Raw genomic sequence first — 20211 nt, 5'->3', positions numbered from 1 at the left:
GCAGTATTCCTCTACATTCTTCATCAACCCCCAAACTGTTTTGGGGGGTCTTCTAGTCAAGGAACTGTGGAGGGCACTATCTGGGTGTAATCCCATTTTGAAGGCGGTGATGGCCATAGAGTCGTTGCAAGCGTCATCAACAAGATTAAAGCATTCCCAATATCGCGCCGAATATGCTCTTGGTGTTTCTCCTGGTAGGATTTGCATTGCCCAGAGAGAGTCGGCTTGCTTTGGCTAGACTTCGTTGGTGATGAATCTGGCCCTGAAGGATTTCTGTAGTTGGTAGAAGGTTTTAATTGAAGTCGGCTCCAGTTTATAATACCACCTGACCGCCAATGGTCCCAAACTGTTGGGAAATATTCGGCACATGAGGGCCTCGTCGTCTGCATGCAATGTCATGGCCTGCTTGTAGTAGCGGATGTGGTCGGTGGGGTTTGATTTGCCGTTGTACAAGGTGAACGATGGTGCTTTGAATTTCTTGGGTAGCACAGCCTTTGCAATCCGTCGTACGAAGGAATCGTGTTGGTCTTCATCCGAACTGTTCCTTCTTCCCTTGTGCATTGTGCGGGGATTTTCTTCGGAAGAACTGGTGGTTTCATGTCGTCCCTTCTTCCTGGGCTCCGGGGATAAAGAGTCGGAGTCGCTATCAATGTCTTGTTGTGCTCGAGGTTGTCGCCCACCTGCCTTCGGAGATCGTTCCGAATTTAGGCGCGCAGCTTGCTTGGACTTCACCATTTCCAAGGCCAAATCTTCACGAAGTCATTCGTTTTCAGCGATCATGTTCTCCAACCACTGTTCATTTTGCTTTGTTTGTTCCATGATCGCCTGCATTGTCTCGTGCTCCGAAGTCGAGGGTGAGGCGAAATTCAAGGCACATCTTGCGGGGACAGTCTCTGTTCCAAGCAAGTTTGTTGGAGTGGTTTCATCTTGCGGTATAGGGTCGACAGTGATTGTCGGAGGATCTTCTGTCACGCTCGACATGGATGTGCTTGAGTATTCCCACAGACGGCCCCAATTGTGGAGAAGTGGTTTGGAAATACTCTTCTGATCCTGGAGAACGCTCATGATCCTCTTCTGGTCACCTGAAAAGGAATAAACACTCCGGTCGGGGATGCCGGAATTAGCACTCCGACAGACAAGTAAGAATCAACCCTCAAGAATGCTTGTATTCTAAGTTAAGCACAATAATTCTCACCCACCTCTCTTAGTCTGTTGTTCTTTTATTTATACTTGTTTCCTGGGCCTCGTGGCCATGCCCACTTGTCACTCATTATCCTTTTTATTACTCGGTTCCATAGCTCAGTATCCATTCGGCCTATCTATTATATTCAGCATCCTTATCGTGCAGGGTAGAGCCGTGTAAAGTCTATCTTCTAGAGTACGTTTCTGATTATTCCAATTATCCGACTCCCACAGTATGTGATGTGTGAGTTATTATATGTGTGAAAGGTTTTTATTTTACCATATATGCACAACTCATTGAACAATGATTTACATTTTGCTTCCGCTTTTGGCCGCTATTATTAATTATGATTTGATTTCTGTCTAATGTTATAGGTAATCTTATGATTACTGGCCAGTTATGATCCTAATCTATTGTTGCTGATTCGGGTCATGACAAAGTGGTATTAGAGTACGAGTTAATAACTCACATACTTGTCCAAATGAGCAATAGAGTGTCTAGAAAGGACTTAAGTTGCATTCATATGATAAATATATGCTTGAATGCATTAAGAATATGTTATTGTGTTCTGAAATGTGTAACCACGTGATGTATGAATTGTTGCCAATCTGTTTATGCGTGCTCTTTCTGTCTATGGATATTATGTACATGGTTTTTGTATGAAATGTAATGCAAGTCTCATTAGATAATTGTGAGAACAAGAACCGATGAGTTAGAGGAATTCTCCACTGCCAGACTAGATAGAATAGAAAGGTTGATCCAGGACATGGCAAAAACATTGAGGCAACAACAACAATGGCAACAATAGTGGCAATAACCACCACCCTCACTCCCGATACAGCCTATTCAAGATTTCCAAAATGCTGACCAAACAACAGCTCTTACCAAGGAGTTTAAAAAGATAAAACCGCTAACATTCTACGGGGGAGTGGATCCATTGAATGCAGAGGCTTGGGTCCTTGGCATAGAAAAGCTATTTGAAGCATTTCCATGCCTCGACGCAGAGAAAGTATAGTTGTCAACATTTACACTTGAAGATGAAGCAAGAAGGTGGTGGATGTTAATCCGTGAAAATAACAAGGGTATTGATTGGGCACGATTTTTGGAGATCTTCTACGACAAATACTTTTCGCAATGTGCCAGTGATAGAAAAGTGGTTGAATTTGAGGGGCTTAAACAAGGCAATCTGACTGTGGTAGAATACGAGGCAAAGTTTACAGAATTGGCCAGGTTTGCACTGCATATGGTTGACACCAACTATAAGAAGGCAAGGAAATTTGTGGGTAATCTACGCAATGATATTAAAGAAAGAGTGAATGTATTAAAACTGCCTACTTACATTGATGTGTTGGATCGGGCTTTAATGTTTGAAACTAATACGGCCAATTAGAGTAAATCACCAATTGACTGGAAAAGTAAGAGATAGGGCTTTTTCTCAGAGAAGTAGAAAACTAGCTGTTAGTTCTACTGGATCCATCCCAAAGTCGAGGAAATACTATGAGGCTTGCTACTATTAAAGAGACAATGAGACAAAGGGGAGTCTTTGTACTTGTCCCAGGTGACACGCATAACATAGAAGCTGTCGTCTCAGGTATTATTTCTATATGTAATCAAGATGCTTTTGTGTTAATTGATTCCGGATCAACACATTCCTTTTTGTCTGCTACATTTGCATCTAGATTGAATAGATCCCTAGAGTCATTGCCATATTTGTTATGTATATCTGCTCCATCTGGGGAATCTATCTTATGTACATCTGTGTATCGTATTTGTGGTATGCGTATTCGCAGTGCTACTTTATATTTGGATTTGCTACGCTTAGACATTGGACACTTTGATGTAATTCTAGGTATGGATTGGTTGTCTAACTACTGTGCCACCATTAACTGTGTAACAAAACGGGTTTTGTTTAGACAGCCAGGACATGATGAGTTTGTGTTTGTTGGTGATGATGTAGTGCATCCAGGACATGACAAGTTTAGGAAGGGGTGTCAGGGTTACTTGTATAGTATCTTGACTATGCAATCTATGAATGTTGAAATAGATAGTATTCTTGTTGTTAGATAATTTTCGGATGTATTTCCAAATGAATTGCCAGGAGAATTGGTTGACAAAGAAATCGAGTTTACTATTGATGTTGCATTGGGCACCCAACCTATCTCCAAAACTCCTTACATAATGTCTACCATTGAAATGAAAGAATTAAAAGAACAATTGCAAGACTTGCTTGATAAAGGGTTTATCTGACTAAGCACTTTACCATGTGGCGCACTGGTTTTATTTATGAAGAAGAAATACGGAACTTTACGCTCATGCATTGACTATCGGGAATTGACTAAGGTAACGATAAAAAATAAATACCCTTTGCCCCATATTGATGATTTGTTTGATCAGTTGAAAGGATCATAAGTATTTTTAAAAATTGATTTGAGATCTGCGTACCACTAGTCGAAGATGAAAGCAGAAGATGTTCAGGAAACCGCATTCAGAACAAGGTATGGTCACTAAGAATTTCTTGTAATGCAATTTGGAGTGACTAATGCTCCTGCAGCATTTATAGATCTTATGAACCGAATTTTTAAATCCTACCTTAATGAGTTTGTTATGATTTTTATTAATGATATTCTGATATATTCAAAGAGTAGAATTAAACATGAAAAACGTCTGAGAACTGTCTTGCAAACACTTAGAGAAAAGAAATTATTTGCCAAACTAAAGAAATGTGAATTTTGGTTGGATGAGGTTGTTTTCATAGGACATGTCATCAACAGAGACATAATATCTGTAGACCCACAGAAGATAGAGGCAATTGTGAACTGGTCCACACCGACAAATGTAATGGAAGTCCGGAGTTTTATGGGCTTAGCTAGGTATTACAGACGGCTTGTAAAAGACTTCTCCAAGATATGTACAGGTCACCTAACTTACTCGCAAGGGACAACCGTTTGAATGGAATAATGAAAGGGAATCTGCCTTCCAAGAATTGAAGACAAGATTGACTACTGCACCAGTTTTGACATTGCCTTCAGGTACGGAAAATTTTGTGATGATGCTTCTTACAAGGATGGGGTTATGTATTAATTCTGAATGGAAGAGTAATTGCATATGCCTCTAAGACCGCATGAAAAGAACTGCCCAACGCATGACCTGGTGTTGGTTGTAATTGTGTTTGCTTTGAAATTTGGCGGCATTACTTGTATCGGGTAAAATGCGAGGTTTATACAGATCACAAAAGTCTACAGTACTATTTTACCCCAAAAGAACTGAACAAGTGGCAGAGAAGATGGCTCGAACAGATAAAAGATTATGATCTCCAAATTCAGTATCACCCGGGTAAAGCCAACACTGTAGCCAATGCTTTGAGTAGAAAGTCAACGGGGAACTTAGCTTATTTGCTTACTAACCAAGAAGAAGTGCTAAAAGATTTTGAGAAATTCGAAATTGAAGTGATATTACATGAGTCGGGCAGATTGATAATCACCATTTCAGCTAAATTGGTAATAATTGATGAGATCAAACAAAAACAAAGTGAGGATGAGTTCTTCAAGAAGATAATTGATGAGTTTGAAACAAATTCGAGACCGAGGTTTAGTGTAGAGAGTGAAGCGTTGAAATTCCAAAACAGATTGTGTGTTCTGAACATCTCTAATTTAAAGAAAAGAATTTTGGATAAAGCCCACAAGTCAATGTTTGTAATGCATCCGGGCAACAATAAGATGTGTCAAGATTTGAAATAAAGTTATTGGTGGCCTAATATGAAACGAAAAATTACAGTATATGTGTCTAAATGTCTTCAATGCCAGTAAGTTAAAGCTAAACACCAGTGTAACAACCCCGGCCTATGATTAACGGATAATTCATGATTAAATATACCTAATAAGTAATTGAGATGAAATTCTGAATTAATTGCATATATGTTGCATTATTTGTGTTCATATATGTCTACTATAGAAAGATCTGTTCATGTTTCTGTTTTGTTCTACGAATTGAAGGCCTTATTGGCATCCGATCATGGAAGTGACTAGATTTTTATGTTATTTGGGACTTTTAGATTTTTATGGTAGGTTTAATTGAAATTCGATTCGGAATGATTAAATTAGAATAATTAATATCCATTTTATTAGCTTTAGTTGAACTCTCTAATCAAGCCTATAGAAGGCTCATATATGCCTCAACTCATCTCTTTTCTTCATCACATCTTTGAGACTACACAAACAAGCAAACGTGAGAGAGAGGAAGAAGAGACCAAGAGGGATGTGAGATTAAAACTTGAGATTGGAAGGAATTTGCTAGAGAATTAAGAGAATTGGCTTGGAAGCTTAAATATATAGCAAGCTAGAGCCTAAGTCAAGAGTGAGGTAAGGATTTAAGCCTTTACTTGTGTAATTGAGACATAATACATGAATTCAAGAGGAATTAGAACAAGAATTAAGCTGGGGAAGGAGAATTAAGAAGATTACCATACACGCATGCAAATTCTCTTACATTTAGAGTTGGATTTTGAAGAATTCTCACATGCATGCATTGATCATAGCTTGGTTTTGGAGAGTCATCAAGTTTTATACCATTTTACCTTGTTTGATCATGTTTTGAAAGCTTTGAAGTCAAGAAATTACATGCATGTTATGTTTTCAACATCTCAAGTTTAAGTGTGCACAATTGGCATGCTTTGGGGCTTTGATTTTGGGAAATGATCTTGAATTCACCTTGTTTTACAAGTTTACACGTGTTTTCTTAAGCTTTTGGTCCAAAAATTTGTGTTTTGTAGCTTTGAATTTGGAAGAGCAATCTGGAAATTCCAGATTCTACCTTTTCGCTTGAGCGCCAGAACCTACGCTTGAGCGACCACCCTTTGATTTTGCACTTCCGCTTGAGCGACCAAAAATTGGCTCCAGTGTAAAATGCGTACTCCCAGAAGTTTACATGTTTTGTAGACCGCTCGAGCGACAAGAGTTGCGTTCAAGTGAGGACATTAGTCTTACGCTCGAGTGACTGTCGAGCTGAAAAATCAAGCAACTAGTACTATTACAGAGTTTACAGACCGCTTGAGCGAAGGAAGTTGTGCTTGAGTGATCACTCACATTTTTGAACCTCCGCTCGAGCAAAGGAAGCTACGCTCAAGTGAGTACTCTGTTTTCAGCAAATTTGACTAAAAATCACATCTTGACATCCTCATTGTATCCTAGGCATTCTTAACCCCGAATTAAGATTAGAAACACACTAAAAACAAGGCAAATTAAGTTGAGTGTTTTCCGAGTATGTGTTTCATGTGCATCCGTTATCTGTTTGTGTAGGTCACGTGCCATAAGTTGTTTGATTTGGCTGCTCTGTCTGTCTGCCTTTGGAGCCAACTGTGAGTAATAACTTTGTAAAGTTATGTTCAATTTATAAGTATTTTTTGAATAATACAGGATGATCTGTTTTCTGAAATATTATTTTCTATATAAATGAATGGTTGTCCAATGTTTCTGAAATGTATTCGTGGCATCATTAGCTTTAGATGACATTCGTTATCTGTTCTGTTATGTCCCAATTATGGGACAATTGTATGTCTCATGAGCCAACTGTTATGGATCCTTCTGTATACGTCCCTTTATGGGTCAACTGTACGATGAGCCAACTGTATCGTCTCTATGTACTTGAGTCAACCGTATGCCTTTTATGGCCGTCTCTTTATGGGTCAACTGTTTTTGCTAGGGTTAATGGATATACCATGTATGATTAATTGCCAATTCTGAGTATGATCTTGAATCTGTTTCTGTTATGAGCTCTGATTTCTGAACATGATTATGAATCTAAATTCTGTTTTCTATAACTGGTATGGACAACATTCACTAAAACTGCTTTACTCTGTTATTATTCATTGGGTTTCTGCTCACTGTATTATTTATGTATGTAGGTGATCAGGTGCGTGGCTAGGCTCAATGATGACCGCCTGGAATTCCGTTTTGTCGGCCACCCTTTGTGCCTCCTGAGGAGGTTCCGGATTATGTCAAGTCGAAGGGTCATGTTTTGTGAACTATGTTTAAACTCTTGTTTTGTTTTCTTTTTGTGACTCTCGTACAACTTTCGACTACCTGTATATTGGGCTAAATCCCACTTTTGTTTAATCTGTATCAGCGGGTGATATAAGACTACTGTATTATGACATCACGTGCATGTATATAAAAGTTTTATCTTCACTATCTCATGTATATTTGCACAGCTCAATGGATGATGTATTTTGTATAATTGCTTCCTCTAGCCCCTTAATTATATGTTATTCTGTATAGAGGCCTTTGGTAATCTAAGGATTATTGGCCGGTTACAACGTTAAACCTATAGGAGCGGGTTTTGGTCGTGACAACCAGAAACCGACAAGTCTACTTCAGCCTCTCCTTATTCCGGAATAGAAGTGGGAGCACATAACCATAGATTTTGTTGTCAGAATACCCCGGACCTCGAGAGTTATGAATTCTATTTGGGTTATAGTTGATAGACTGACTAAATCTGCACATTTTCTTCTTGTTTGAACCACTTATGATGCATATAGATTGGCTACCATTTGTGTTGATGAGATTATCCATTTACATGGAGTGCCGGTATTTATTGTGTTGGATAGAGATTTGAAGTTTGTGTCAAGATTCTAGAGAAGCCTACAAAGAGCAATAGGAACAAAAAATGAGATTTACTACTACATTCCATCCCTTGAAAATGTTTTTAATTGGGGATATTTTTTGACATAATCGGAAGGACATCTTTCTTTGCAGAGTGTAAAGAATTGTTCTTCTATTTCTATTTCTGCAAGTATTCCATGCCAGAGTTCATCTCTGTTCTTTGAAGGACTTTTCCCCTTAGATGAAAATTCTCCACATTCTACGAAATCGCCATCTTTCTGAATATACTGTTGACTTGCTGTTGAAGAGTGGGCTTTTTCTATATGTGGATGATAGATTTTGCCGTTGGTTCTAGTGAGATCGAAAATCTCAGGTTGGTGGTTCGGATTTTCTTTGTGCATTGAACCATGGCATGAAGGTGAGGGTTTCCATCTTCATGGAGTTCCTTTTGCAACAAGTATGTAGTATGGCTGACATGCTAGTTGAAGAAGGGATTGGAAGAGTTCTAAGAGTTGTTATTTTGGTCAAGGGCATTGTGGGTGGGTGAGGAAAACATTCTTGGCATATAAACGGAAAGAGGCTAGGTGAGGCATTTTGCAGTGGTAAACAATAAACTCACACCAGCCGTACAAGGGCTCTCTATTAGTTAAAAACCCTAGGGTGAATGGTGTGAGTGGTGTAACTAGGGGGTACTGTATTAATATTACCAGCACCTCTCCTGGCGCTGATCTGGGTCGTCCATTGTTGTACTTGTGGACACGTGTACTTTAAAACTGTTTAGAATCATAAATTTATGTATTTTTATTTGTAATATTCAAGTGAATGGAGGTGGACGATATAAAAACTAGTGTTGTTGAAGGTGTTTCAGCAAGTGATTTTCAGTTGTATTGAACTTGCGTTGCCTAATTTATTTTCTCAGTTAAGGTTGAGATACAAACAAACAAGTATTAAGGTTGATAAAATATTCTCCCCTTTGCTCACCTAATGCCAGTGGGTTGGTCAGAGTAAATGTGTATGAGAGGAGGTTAGATGTGAACATGATCTTGAATTTGAATATGATTTGTTTGAGTACGTTATTAATGGAAATTGCGTTCTATATGTATTAAGTACAAGTATGATTTATTTAAATACGAATCTCATTCATTAATCCCTTTACTCTAGTATTATTCATTGGGTATTAGCTCACTCTTTATCTATATGTATGTAGGTGAGCAGCAGGATGTCCAACCCCAGCCCTAGTGAAATTATGAAAGAGGACCGAGATTTTGAAGTCAGCCAACGTATGAGGCTTTTGATTTTCCTTTTTGTTTTCTTTTATGGTCATGTGTGACTAAGTTTGTACATAACATTGGCTTTTGATGATCTTGGACATGCATAAATTAGTTATGTATGTGATGTATGAGTTATTATATATGTGTAAAAGGTTTTTATTTTTCCATATATACACAGCTCATTGGATAATGATTTACATTTTGTTTCTGCTTTTGGCCCCCTATTATTAATCATGATTTGATTTTTGTCTGAGGCCATAGCTAATCTCATGACTACTGGCCAGTTATGATGCTAATCCATAGGGGTAGATTTGGATCACGACAGATATATTAGGGGATGTTGCACCACTCTTATTATAATGGATTTGGGGATCCTGCTGTGCCTTTGGGCATAGCAGGCTGTTGTGCTCCTTTGTGGAGTGTCGTCCCGAGCCTTTTTCGATAATCTGAACTGTTCATATTGTAGGGTTCATCGAGTAGATCATCCATGCAAAAAATCAGGTTAATTGGATATCAGCAGCGCTATAACCAAAGCACATTTGTTTTTATAAAAATTAACAGTTAACATAACTTTCATAAATTTTTAAAAACAATTAAGACCTAATCCATGGGGTTATGAATATTCGATTAACTTGATTTTGTACATGAATAATATTCTTGATGAACCTTACAATATGAACGGTTCAGATTATCGAGTTCCTTTTTACTCCAATGCAGGTTTCCTCTTTCAAATTACTCGCATACAAGACATCTGATTTCTTCAACTACATTATGCAATTATCATATAAACTTGTGGATGAGTTAGTGTAAATTTTACTACTTAGAACTAATTTGAAATTCTTTTAGAATTTGAATTTCTCTAAAAACATTCGGGACGAACTCCCATAAAGGAGCACTACAGGCTGCTGTGCCTTGAAGGCAGAGCAGCACCCCCAAGTCCTATTATAATCAAGCAAAACGAAGTGTCTATATATACACATGAGACACATATTAATAAATGCACATGAGGCTCATGTACTTCGATTTAGGGTGAGAAAATAAAATAAGAAATATGATTAGATATATCAATTACCTAGGTTTTTTTTTTTTTTTTTTTGAGAAAAGTTATAAAATAGTTATATTAAAATATGAGTAAATAATATACAGATCAAGAAAAATAAAACAACAAGACCCTAAAGAACCAAACACACAACCTAATAAGAACTACATACAATAAAATATAAAGTTGCAAAAAAAAAGCAACTATGATTCAGAGAAAACTACCAATCTTCTCACATATGTGGTTTGGAAAAGCAAAATCTACATATAACCGCCTTCACCGTTGACATTGTCTCTGTCGCTGCTGCCTAACTCTGTTGCTATTGCCGCTATACTACGGTCATTGCCAGAAACCAAAGTTGAAGAGAAAGAACACCTGCAACAATATGGGAAGAGGATTGGGAGAAGAGGGAAGTGTCAAAATTTCAAAACTTTATGCCTAAAATGGGAAGAGAACCACTTAAACCCCTCTTCCTAGGCATAAAAAATCTAGATTTACATTTTGAAAGTGTTTTAGGAGCTCACTGGAAACACGTTGGAAAGTTGCTGAAGGAACGCCGAAAATTTCCTAGAGAGAAGGGCTCTCTAGCGCACCCTCCAGGTGTTCTAATATTATTTACTTAGCTAAAAATACCTAATATATGACCCCCTAAAAAAAAAAAAAAATTCTCATAAGTTCAATTTTATAAAACTAATCTTTATTAGATTAAATTATTCATAAAAATAAATATGATTTTAACTTTATTCTATTTCTCCACTTTACAAAAACTATATCCTATTATTTTATATACTCTAAAATATAGTAGACCAAAAAAAAAAAAACATTAACTTAAATAAGTAAATTATATTATCCTTAAAATCATAATTTATATATTTTTATGAGTTGATTGGTGAAAAGTTCACTTCTATGAAGCCATATATTATTTAATACAAGGTTTAATTTTTTTTTTTGGTGATAAGGACATGAGTCGAAAACTCGCCAGTGCTGGAAAAGTTATTGGAAAATTGCTAGTGGCGGCGGCTAGTGGTGGTGAGGTGGACAAATAGGTGACGTTGAACTAGATATATGAAAAAATAAGTGACCCATTTATAGATAAATTACTTTGAATATAGAGTTGGACTCATAGATAATACGTGTATATATATATATATATATGTGACATTTGAATAGATAGATAGATATATTAGCAACAAAAAACAAAAAAAAAGAATAGATAAGCAGATATGTAAATTTTGAACAAATATGCATCATTTTGGATAGATAATGTGCTTTTGGCCCAAAAAAAATTAAGTTTGGACCTTTTTTTGGGGGGGGGACTTACGTGTAAGTCCTAATTAGTGGATTTATTGTCCAATAGGCCCTATGATAATTAATGACATTTTTCATTAAATACTATTAAAAAAAAAGGGGGAATTTTTTTAAGATCCCTGGTATTAAGATTTTACAGCATAAATGACACTCAATGTTTTCATAATGTCCAAGGTCCTTCAAGTTGATCCAGAGAAAATTGGTCCAAAGAAATTTCTCTCCAGAGAAATTCTGGAAATTGTTCTGGACTTCAGAATTTCTCTCCAGAGAAATTCTGGATTTATCTCCAGAGAAATTTTGAATTTCTCTAACTTCGGAATTTCTTTGACTTCCGAATGTGTTTTAACAAAATTTCTCTGACTTCGGAATTTATCAAATGTGTTTTCATAATGTGTTTTAACCAAATTTCTTTGACTTCCGAATTTATCTCCAGAGAAATTTTGAATTTCTCTGGAACTGATATTGATGTTTTATGGCAGGGTGGGAAAATACAAAGGCTGAATGCTTGTATGATAATGGGGAGAATCAAGTAAAACAAGGACAAAGCATTGCAGATTCGTCCACCAAATTTCTCTGGACTTCAGAATTTCTCTCCAGAGAAATTCGGAATTTCTCTAGATAATCTACGCACAATGGGAGCTATTTGCTCGGCTGGGACGACTATGAAGAAAAATCCAGAGTTCCAACAAAAGAATTCAGGATTTTCTGGGAAACTCAAGTCCATGAGGAGCTTTAATAAGCATACGAATGATTTTTATTCGTATTCAGATGTTGACGGTTTCGAGAACACTTCACAAAAATTTGATTCCGGCGAGCTTCGATTGTCCATTTCTCGTGAATTCAAGCCTTCTACACCTGCTAGGACGTGCTTTTGTGAAACATAATTGTTTGAGAAAATGGAAGATAAGAAAGATGGCGCCGTGGTGTGGGTTGCTCGTCGGAGAGGCATTTCAACCTATCAGAATTCTGGTTTCAGATCTAGAGTTGAGGAAGATATTTCAAGGTATAGTAATGACTTTTCAACGGAGCAAGTCTTCAACAAGAAATTCTGCTTTGATCAATCAGAGACTCTAGCCTTTGTTCTGTGGAGAGAATGCAAACTCGTGTCATTGCGACAACTTAACTTTGCTGGGACTTCTGGAGCAAGATGAAGGGCAAGCAAGTGGAACTGTATGATAGTGTTGTACAGAGTAGCAACGGCTGGAGAAAACTCGAAGCAGAGCTGCTTGAGGAAGAAGAAGTTGGGTATCTTGATATAGAGAGAGAGAGTAGGCTCAGATTTTCTTCAATGAGAAATTATTCGGTGGATTGACTTGAGAGAGTTAATTTTCTCTGTGATATATTGGTGTGGAAGTTGAGGGACCTTAGACATCATAATATAATATTGTGGATCTCTTCCATTGCTAAAATTGGAAGGGGGACCTTAGACCAATTTTTCCTAAAAAAAGTTACTAATTGTTAATTTTCAGAGACAATTTGAAAATTTTGTCACAAAAATGTTAACAATTATAAGTTTTAACGACAACTTAAAAAAATTGTTACAAAAAAGTCATTAATTTTCAATTTTCAACGGTAGTTTCAAAAATTCATCATAAAAATATCATTAATTATAAATTTTAGCATCAATTTATAAAAATTGTGACAAAAAAGTCACTAATTGTCAATTTTTAGCAACATATGTAAAAAATCGTCAAAAAAAATTATTTTTTAGCGACGATTTTAGTTGGACTTATTTTTAATAGGATTGATGGGAATTAAGGGTAACTATTAGGACATATGATAATTTATAGATGAGAAAGTTTGGACTTATTAGTCCAACAATTTGAGAAATAAACTTCTAACACGAGCATCCTATTTTTATTTAGATAAATGAAATTGAACAAAAGATTTAAAATATCACGACACATTATAATGAAAATAATATTAAAATGCATAACTAATTTTTTGTTAAACATGTTTTTTCATATAAATCTTTTGTTATATAAATTTGACACTAATTTAGTTAATTTAACATTTGTTTTATCATGTTGATATTATTTTAAATCCCTAACCTAGTTAACTAGGTGTTAAAATTTGGGAGAATTACTTACTGGTTGGACAAATAAAAATAATAAAAAAAAACTTATACATAAAGGGGTGCAAGTAAGACTTGTACTCTGTAGGTTTTCAGTTGCACTTCATCAGATTATTTGCACCTCCAATATTTTTATAATTTTTTTGGTAAATTATACTCACACCCCTGAAATTTAGATTTAATACATATCGCCCATTGACGTTTGGGAAATCACACTAAGCCTTTGTCATTGTAATTATTTAGATTGAATGAAGACAGTGAATTTATGCACTCTCTCTCTTTTCTTATTTTGTTTTGCTTTACTTTCCCCCCCCCCTTTCTTTTGCTTTATTTAAAAAATATATATATAATTTCATCTATTTTTTCTATTAAAAATTGTTGCCTTTTATATAAGTAGGAGATTTGTAAAATGAGACTATTAATCATATGGGTAAAAATATAATTTTTAAAACATCAAAGAGTAAGATATAATTGGATTAAACATAAGAGGGTGTCAGTAATTTATCCTAATTTATTTATTTGTTTATTTATTTATTTTTTATTTTCTATCCCAATGATACAATTGGCGGTGTTTGGAAAGGAAGTTTTTTGATTTTTTGGTTTTTTTTCACTAAAAGACAAATTGGTTACAAAATCAAAAAAAACTAATCCAAACAAAAATCACATCAAACCCCATAATCATTTCATTTTTTTCTCATAAATATCACATCCAACCACAAAAAAACTCAATTATCTTTCTAAATACAATTTTTTTTTCAACAATATCCTACAATTAAAAAAAAAAAAAAACACTCACTTCCCAAACCTCTACATGCTCGCTGTGGAGCTGTGAGGTCAAGGAACACATGATAGGAGGCCTTTAGCCAGGCCCGGTCTTGAGATTTTCGGGGCCCAAAGCCAATAATCAATTACTAAAATTTTTGGGGCTCTTCACATTTTTTTTTATTGAATGGAAAAAAAAATTAAGGTAAAGGACAAAAGATTTGCATTAAAATCACAAAAAATACTTAGCATTACATTATAACAACTATTTTCTAAGTCCCTGGATCATCTATATTTGAATGCTCACATTCCGTATTCATCTCATCATCTTGATTGGCTTCGGCACTCCCAAATTCCCCATTTCCTTCTTCATCCACCAAATTTTCATTCTCATTATCCACCAAATTTTCATTCTCATTATTCACCAAAGTTTCAAATTCTTTACTATTCAAGTCTTCAACTGATCGTTCTATTTGTTTGTCACTTGTAAAGAATTTATCAATAGCCCCTCTTTGACACTCGACTAATTTTTCGCCTCTTTGCTTCTTGTTCCTTTTTGCGAATCTAGACGGATAATTTCTTTTAAGAGTCATGATGAGCTGAGATCAAAATATTTTTTTAGATCAAAATTCAAAACAAGAGCACCACCACTTAACAAAATATAAAACTTTTAAATTATGTGATGTGAACTATTAAACTTAAATGAATTCTTCTTGATGATGTAAATACCAATATTATAATAGCAATTAATTGGGCAAAAGACAAGACAAATATTTAATTAATTGAATAAAAAAAATATTTACCTATGCTTACTGTGTTGTGATCAAAATATTTTTTTAAATCAAAATTCAAAATAAAAGCACCACCACTTAACAAAATACAAAACTTTTAAATTATGTGATGTGAACTATTATACTTAAATAAATTTTTCTTGATGATGTAAACACCAATATTATAATAGTAATTAATTGTGCAAAAGATAAGATAAATATTTAATTAATTGAATAGAAAAAATAAAAAATAAAAAAAATTACCTGTGCTACTGGAGCGTTGCTTCGTCTAGCTACACAGATTCTTCTCCCTTGCTGGTGTGGTGTGGCTATCAAAGGGAAGGTTGATAGGGTTAGTACTTAGAAAAAAAATGGGCCTTTTAAGTTGGTTTGGGCCTTGAACTTTTGACTTTTTAATAGGTCAACAAAATTAAGTTGATTTGGGCTTTTTTTTTTTTAATTTTTTTTTGGACTCAAAATACACCTAATATATTATATTAACTTATAATAGGAGGGACCCTCATTTTGGGCCTATTTTAAAAGCCTAAGCCATGACTTTGTAGGCCTATGGCCAGGGCCGGGCCTGCCTTTAGCTGAGCTAAGACAAGTCCAAGCTGAGATAAAGCCAAGTACAATTAAAACAATTGACTCGTATGACTTATCATCAATCACCACCACTGTATTGAGACAAACCCTTTTGTTTTATACAGAGAATTCAACACTGATCCATCACAGCTACAAGGAAAAGGAGATGGTCCTGTGGTCTTCTTACCCACCAACGCCCAACCAACTGGCCGCAACCGTCGCCTGCTTCGTCGTCGGCGCCACCCTCTTCGCCGTGGGAGTCCACCTCTCTTTCACCAACGTAGCCACTCAACAAGCTGGCACCAAGGCCCGCAACGACTTCATCAAAGCCCGCCTTCGAAAGCTTCTCCAAGATTAAACCTTTGTACCCATTTGCTTCAAAGCCTCACTCTTATCCTTGACAATCCATCTTTCGCTCTTCAACTAGGTAAACCTCATTTACTGACTCTTATTCCTTCTTTTAAAATGCACATATATTTCTAATTAATGGTCTTTTGTTTTTGGGATTTTGTTTCAATTTCTCTGCAATTGGCTGAGCCTGGATTTGTTGATATCTAGTGTAAGCTTTTTCATAGTAGTGGGCATGATTTTTGGGGCAACATTGATTAGAATCCTAAGCAAGGTCTTTCACAATCACACTAAACCCAATTTTCATTTCGTTTTAGGATAACAAAAGATCATGGTACCAAAATCATATGTTCAAGTTATGCTCGAGTTAACCCACATGTTTTTATTTAGTTGTAAAAGTACAAGTTTTGCAGTTTAGGTGTAAAAATTGAGGGGGTTCATGTGCCCCTCCTTGACCCTACGTGGCTCCACCTCGGGTAGTGGGTTGTGGTTTTGTTTGTCGCAGTTGTGGTTATCAAAAGACCTAAAGTGATAGGAGGGTCAAATTACATGGTAATTGTTAACTGAAATACTGTCCATACTCGTACTATATCGAGGTTGGTTGTGATATGTTGCTGTACCTCATGACTAGAAGAAGCCCAAGGAATAAATTCCTCAAATAGAGAATTAGAAGAATACTAATTCAAGGTAAATTAGTAATTTGAGGTGGCACGCAATATGAGTAATTTGTAATTCAAAGGAACAAAGAATGTTAAACCTAATTAAGAGTTATTAGGGAATCTACCTCAATTATGAGTTAATATAAAGAGCCTTATAATGAAGTGTCACACCCCAAACTTGCCCCTAAAAGTTTGGGTATGACCAATTCAGAAATGGACACAAAAATTCGATTTGCATAACATTGGGGCCTGAACGGAAGCAATTGTCAATATAAACAGTATTCGTTGAGCTATCACTAATATGCCAGGATCACAAACATTGCATCAGGTAGACAAACATACAGTGAACATACATATGAGAACCAGTTATGTATATACTCATATACAGACCCGGCCCCATGATTGGGCGTGCAGCAAAAGCATTGGTAAAAGAAGGTTATACACATTACATGACATTAGACAGAAGACTTAGAGCACAAAGCTAAAAGCTTAGCAAGAACTCCACAAAATGAATGAGCTTCATCTAAGTGCTTGGACGCATTGAAGTTGACAAAAGAGAAACGGGCATGATGGGTTAAGATTGACCTCCAAGTTGATTACCTACAGAGACAGACATAGTACTTAAATGATTTAATGAATAAACCTGAATTATAACGTATATAAGAGCAGAGGTCATATGATTAATCTTATTCTATAAGCATTTTCAGAACAGCCTTGGGCCCAATCTCTATACAGAGCGGCTTCAAGCCTAGTATCATACAGAACGGCCTTAGGCCCAACAGATTTTACAGATCGGCCTCGGGCCTAGATACCAACAGATGTCTGAACATTAACGGGTAAGTGATACATCGGCATGTACGCCACTTCCCTTGGCCATAGGCCATAAATATATTTAATTCAAACCAGAACACGGTCGGTGAGTCATTAACATGTCCTCACTTCCCGCTTTTTCAGAGTTGTCCACACTCGGAGGCTTATAACTGAACGCCCTCAGGCCTATTATTAGCAAAATTGAATGATCTCAGGTCCACACAGATATCACCGTTCAATAATGTGCATAAGTTCCATTTACTCGTTATGAATCGACGTAGTTCACTTATGGATAACAGAACGTTAACATTAACTATTAACAGTAAGCAAAATGTACTACTACAGTACTACTACTCAGTGCTGTGGTGGAGCGACAGTTCCTTCCTGTATGTGCCCTACATACACATGCAGTTCAAGAATTAGTCCATTTTCCTTTTTAAATAATATCTGATTCGTTTCGCTTCGAATGAATTTACAACCATTTTAAAAGCATCAAATACAGATTTTAATTATACTAGAGGGTTAAACAAGGAAAACGGATCAGACGAAGTTTTTTGCACATGGGCCGCACGTGCGGAGGCCCTTCGCCGCACGTACGGGAAGAGGGCGCACGTGCTTTTATTTCAGTAGCCAAGCCTCGAATTCCCCTGTTTTCCGCACGTGCGGTCGTTGCCTTTGTTTTGTGTACTACGAATTCAAGCAAAAACCCATCTTGGTAAACATATGGCAAGGCTCAAAATATGCAAATTTAAGACAAGAATATGACTCAATAACATATAAAGATGAATCACAAACTTACTTAGGTCCTTAATCACTTTGAATTCATAATCACAATCAATTACAACTCAGTTCCTTTATGTTTCCACCTACATATGGTTTTTCACACATATATATGCATATAGCCATCTAACTACATAGATGAGTTCAAACATGGAAATTGAAGGAATAAAATGTAATCCTACTTCAAATTGCTTAACTTAACTCAAGATAACTAAAAGATAAGAGTGCCTCTCCAACAAACCAAATGTCATACACAAAGCTTCAATTACAAAACCCTAGTCCCCATAAATGAAAGGAACTCCTTACACAAATCCAAGAAAGAGGTTATTTAAAGGGAATCATACCTACCTTGAGTCTTAGTCTTTACAATCCTTTTCCAATTTCTCAAGCTTCTTCCTTGTTGAGCTTCCCCTCTTCCTCTCTAACTCTCCTCTTCTAATTCTCTCTCAGGAGATATTTTTGAGTTAAAGATTACTAAGTCAAATATTTAAGGGAGTAAATATATAAAAGGTGAATAAGACAAAAATCAATCAGTTTAATCATTTCAAATTAAATTTTTACAGAAAATCATATTATGATCTAAAAATCATGCTGATCTCAATTACAAGGTCAATTTCAGATTATCAAGCTTCTAAGGCTTCCAATTTTTGATCCGAACATCACAATTGCAACAGATATTTCTCTTATTAGACAGATATGAATCTATAATCGTATGATTCACTCAATTTAACTTAATTTCACATGGAATTTCACAGCAAGCACATAAATGCACAGAGTAAGGGACTGAAAGCATACCAGAAAACATGTACGAAGGTCGGGTTATTACATGAAGAGTTACTTGTGATAAAACCTATTCCTATTGGGAATGGGAAGTCGGGCTTTCTATATATAAGAGACTCTTCGAGAGAGTCTAGCACTTTTGTGCTTAGTTGCTTGCTCATTGTCTCTCTAATCATCTAGTTCCATAGATTGTGAGAGCTCCTCTTTGTTTGAAATTTACTTTGCTTAGAAACTCTTAAGGGCTAAATACTTGAATGACACTCCATTTTAGTTATCGTAACTGTGTTCGACATGTGTCAGACTTGGATGTTTTAGGATGCATGTCAAATACACCATGTGGTGTGTCAATTTTTTTAGAGTTTATTATATTTTACCACCTTGTAGTTTAGTTCGAAAATACATTACCTTTTTATAATTTAGAAATATACACTTAACTCCCTTGTAATATGGAGTGAAGTGTAAAAAGTAATAGATTCTATCCAAGTTAACTGCGTGTTAATTGAGTGTGTGAGGCAGATATTGGCCCCAAATGGATTGATAAAATGACATTTTTGCCCCTTTTCCTTTTCCTTTTCCTTTTACTTTTCCTTGTTTTGTTTCTACTTTTCTTCTTCTCTGCCCCTTTTCATCATTGTATTGCAACAGTTGACCCACCCAATCTACCTTTGGGATCTCCTTGGAGGGTATTCGAGCGGGCCTGACAGTTCAAACCCCTGTCTGGTTTCACGAGTGCAATGTGAAACAAAATAAGAGTTCGAATTCGGCAAATCCATAGAAAACCGCTAATCATACGAAATGCCAAACTCACTATATCACCAGACTTGGAGTTGCCAACTAATCTTTTAGAAAAATTAGGAAACCCATGACTTGTGCCAAAGGTCACTATCTGTTACAACCAAAGTATCTTAGTTTGGAAACTTAGGTATGAGAGCAGAAGGTCATAAATTGAGCAACCCCGCTCAATTGATCAAAGATCGGTCTATATTAATTCATGATTTGAGATTCACTGCCAAGATATGCTCATGTTCTGATTTATTAATGCTACTTTACTAGATGGAGCAAACAAATATAGACTAAATCATTTATTGATGAAGATCATGGAAAGAAGAAAAAAAGCAAATCTGGAGTTTCACATGAAGCACATTTAGGGCATCAAGAATTAAAGATTTGGAATAATATTGAGTCTTCATGTCATTATAGTAGGTTTTAGTAACTAAGGGTATAATGGTAATTCCAATAATTGTTG

At 36.0% G+C, this 20211-nt stretch overlaps 2 protein-coding genes across 7 annotated transcripts in view; both read left to right on the top strand.

Annotated features, from left to right (window-relative positions):
- The first annotated feature begins 2680 nt into the window (after nucleotides 1–2680).
- On the top strand, nucleotides 2681–3250 carry LOC145800610 (uncharacterized). Its single transcript, XM_082890318.1, has one exon. The coding sequence runs from the start codon at nucleotides 2681–2683 to the stop codon at nucleotides 3248–3250; it is 570 nt and encodes a 189-aa protein (XP_082746444.1).
- Nucleotides 3251–15594: 12344 nt separating this feature from the next.
- LOC114307161 (UPF0496 protein At3g19330) overlaps nucleotides 15595–20211 on the top strand; it is a 32744-nt gene continuing 28127 nt past the window's right edge. The window contains exon 1 of one of the 6 annotated variants that reach the window (XM_082891995.1): nucleotides 15595–16015. The gene's annotated coding sequence lies outside the window, so the exon portion shown is untranslated. The remainder of the gene's footprint in view (nucleotides 16016–20211) is intronic. The other 5 variants (XM_082891999.1, XM_082891997.1, XM_082891994.1 and 2 more) reach the window with 5 other exon arrangements.

This window comes from Camellia sinensis, chromosome 10 (genome assembly GCF_055761805.1).
Source record: "Camellia sinensis isolate YWXY chromosome 10, ASM5576180v1, whole genome shotgun sequence".
Classification (NCBI taxonomy): Eukaryota; Viridiplantae; Streptophyta; class Magnoliopsida; order Ericales; family Theaceae; genus Camellia; species Camellia sinensis.
Note: the sequence above shows the minus strand (reverse complement) of the source record. Positions and strands in the feature narration are given on the sequence as shown.

What these genes read in the sequence shown, in the direction of transcription:
- LOC145800610 (XM_082890318.1), top strand. Translation starts at nt 2,681, where the DNA reads ATGAGGCTTGCTACTATTAAAGAGACAATGAGACAAAGGGGAGTCTTT.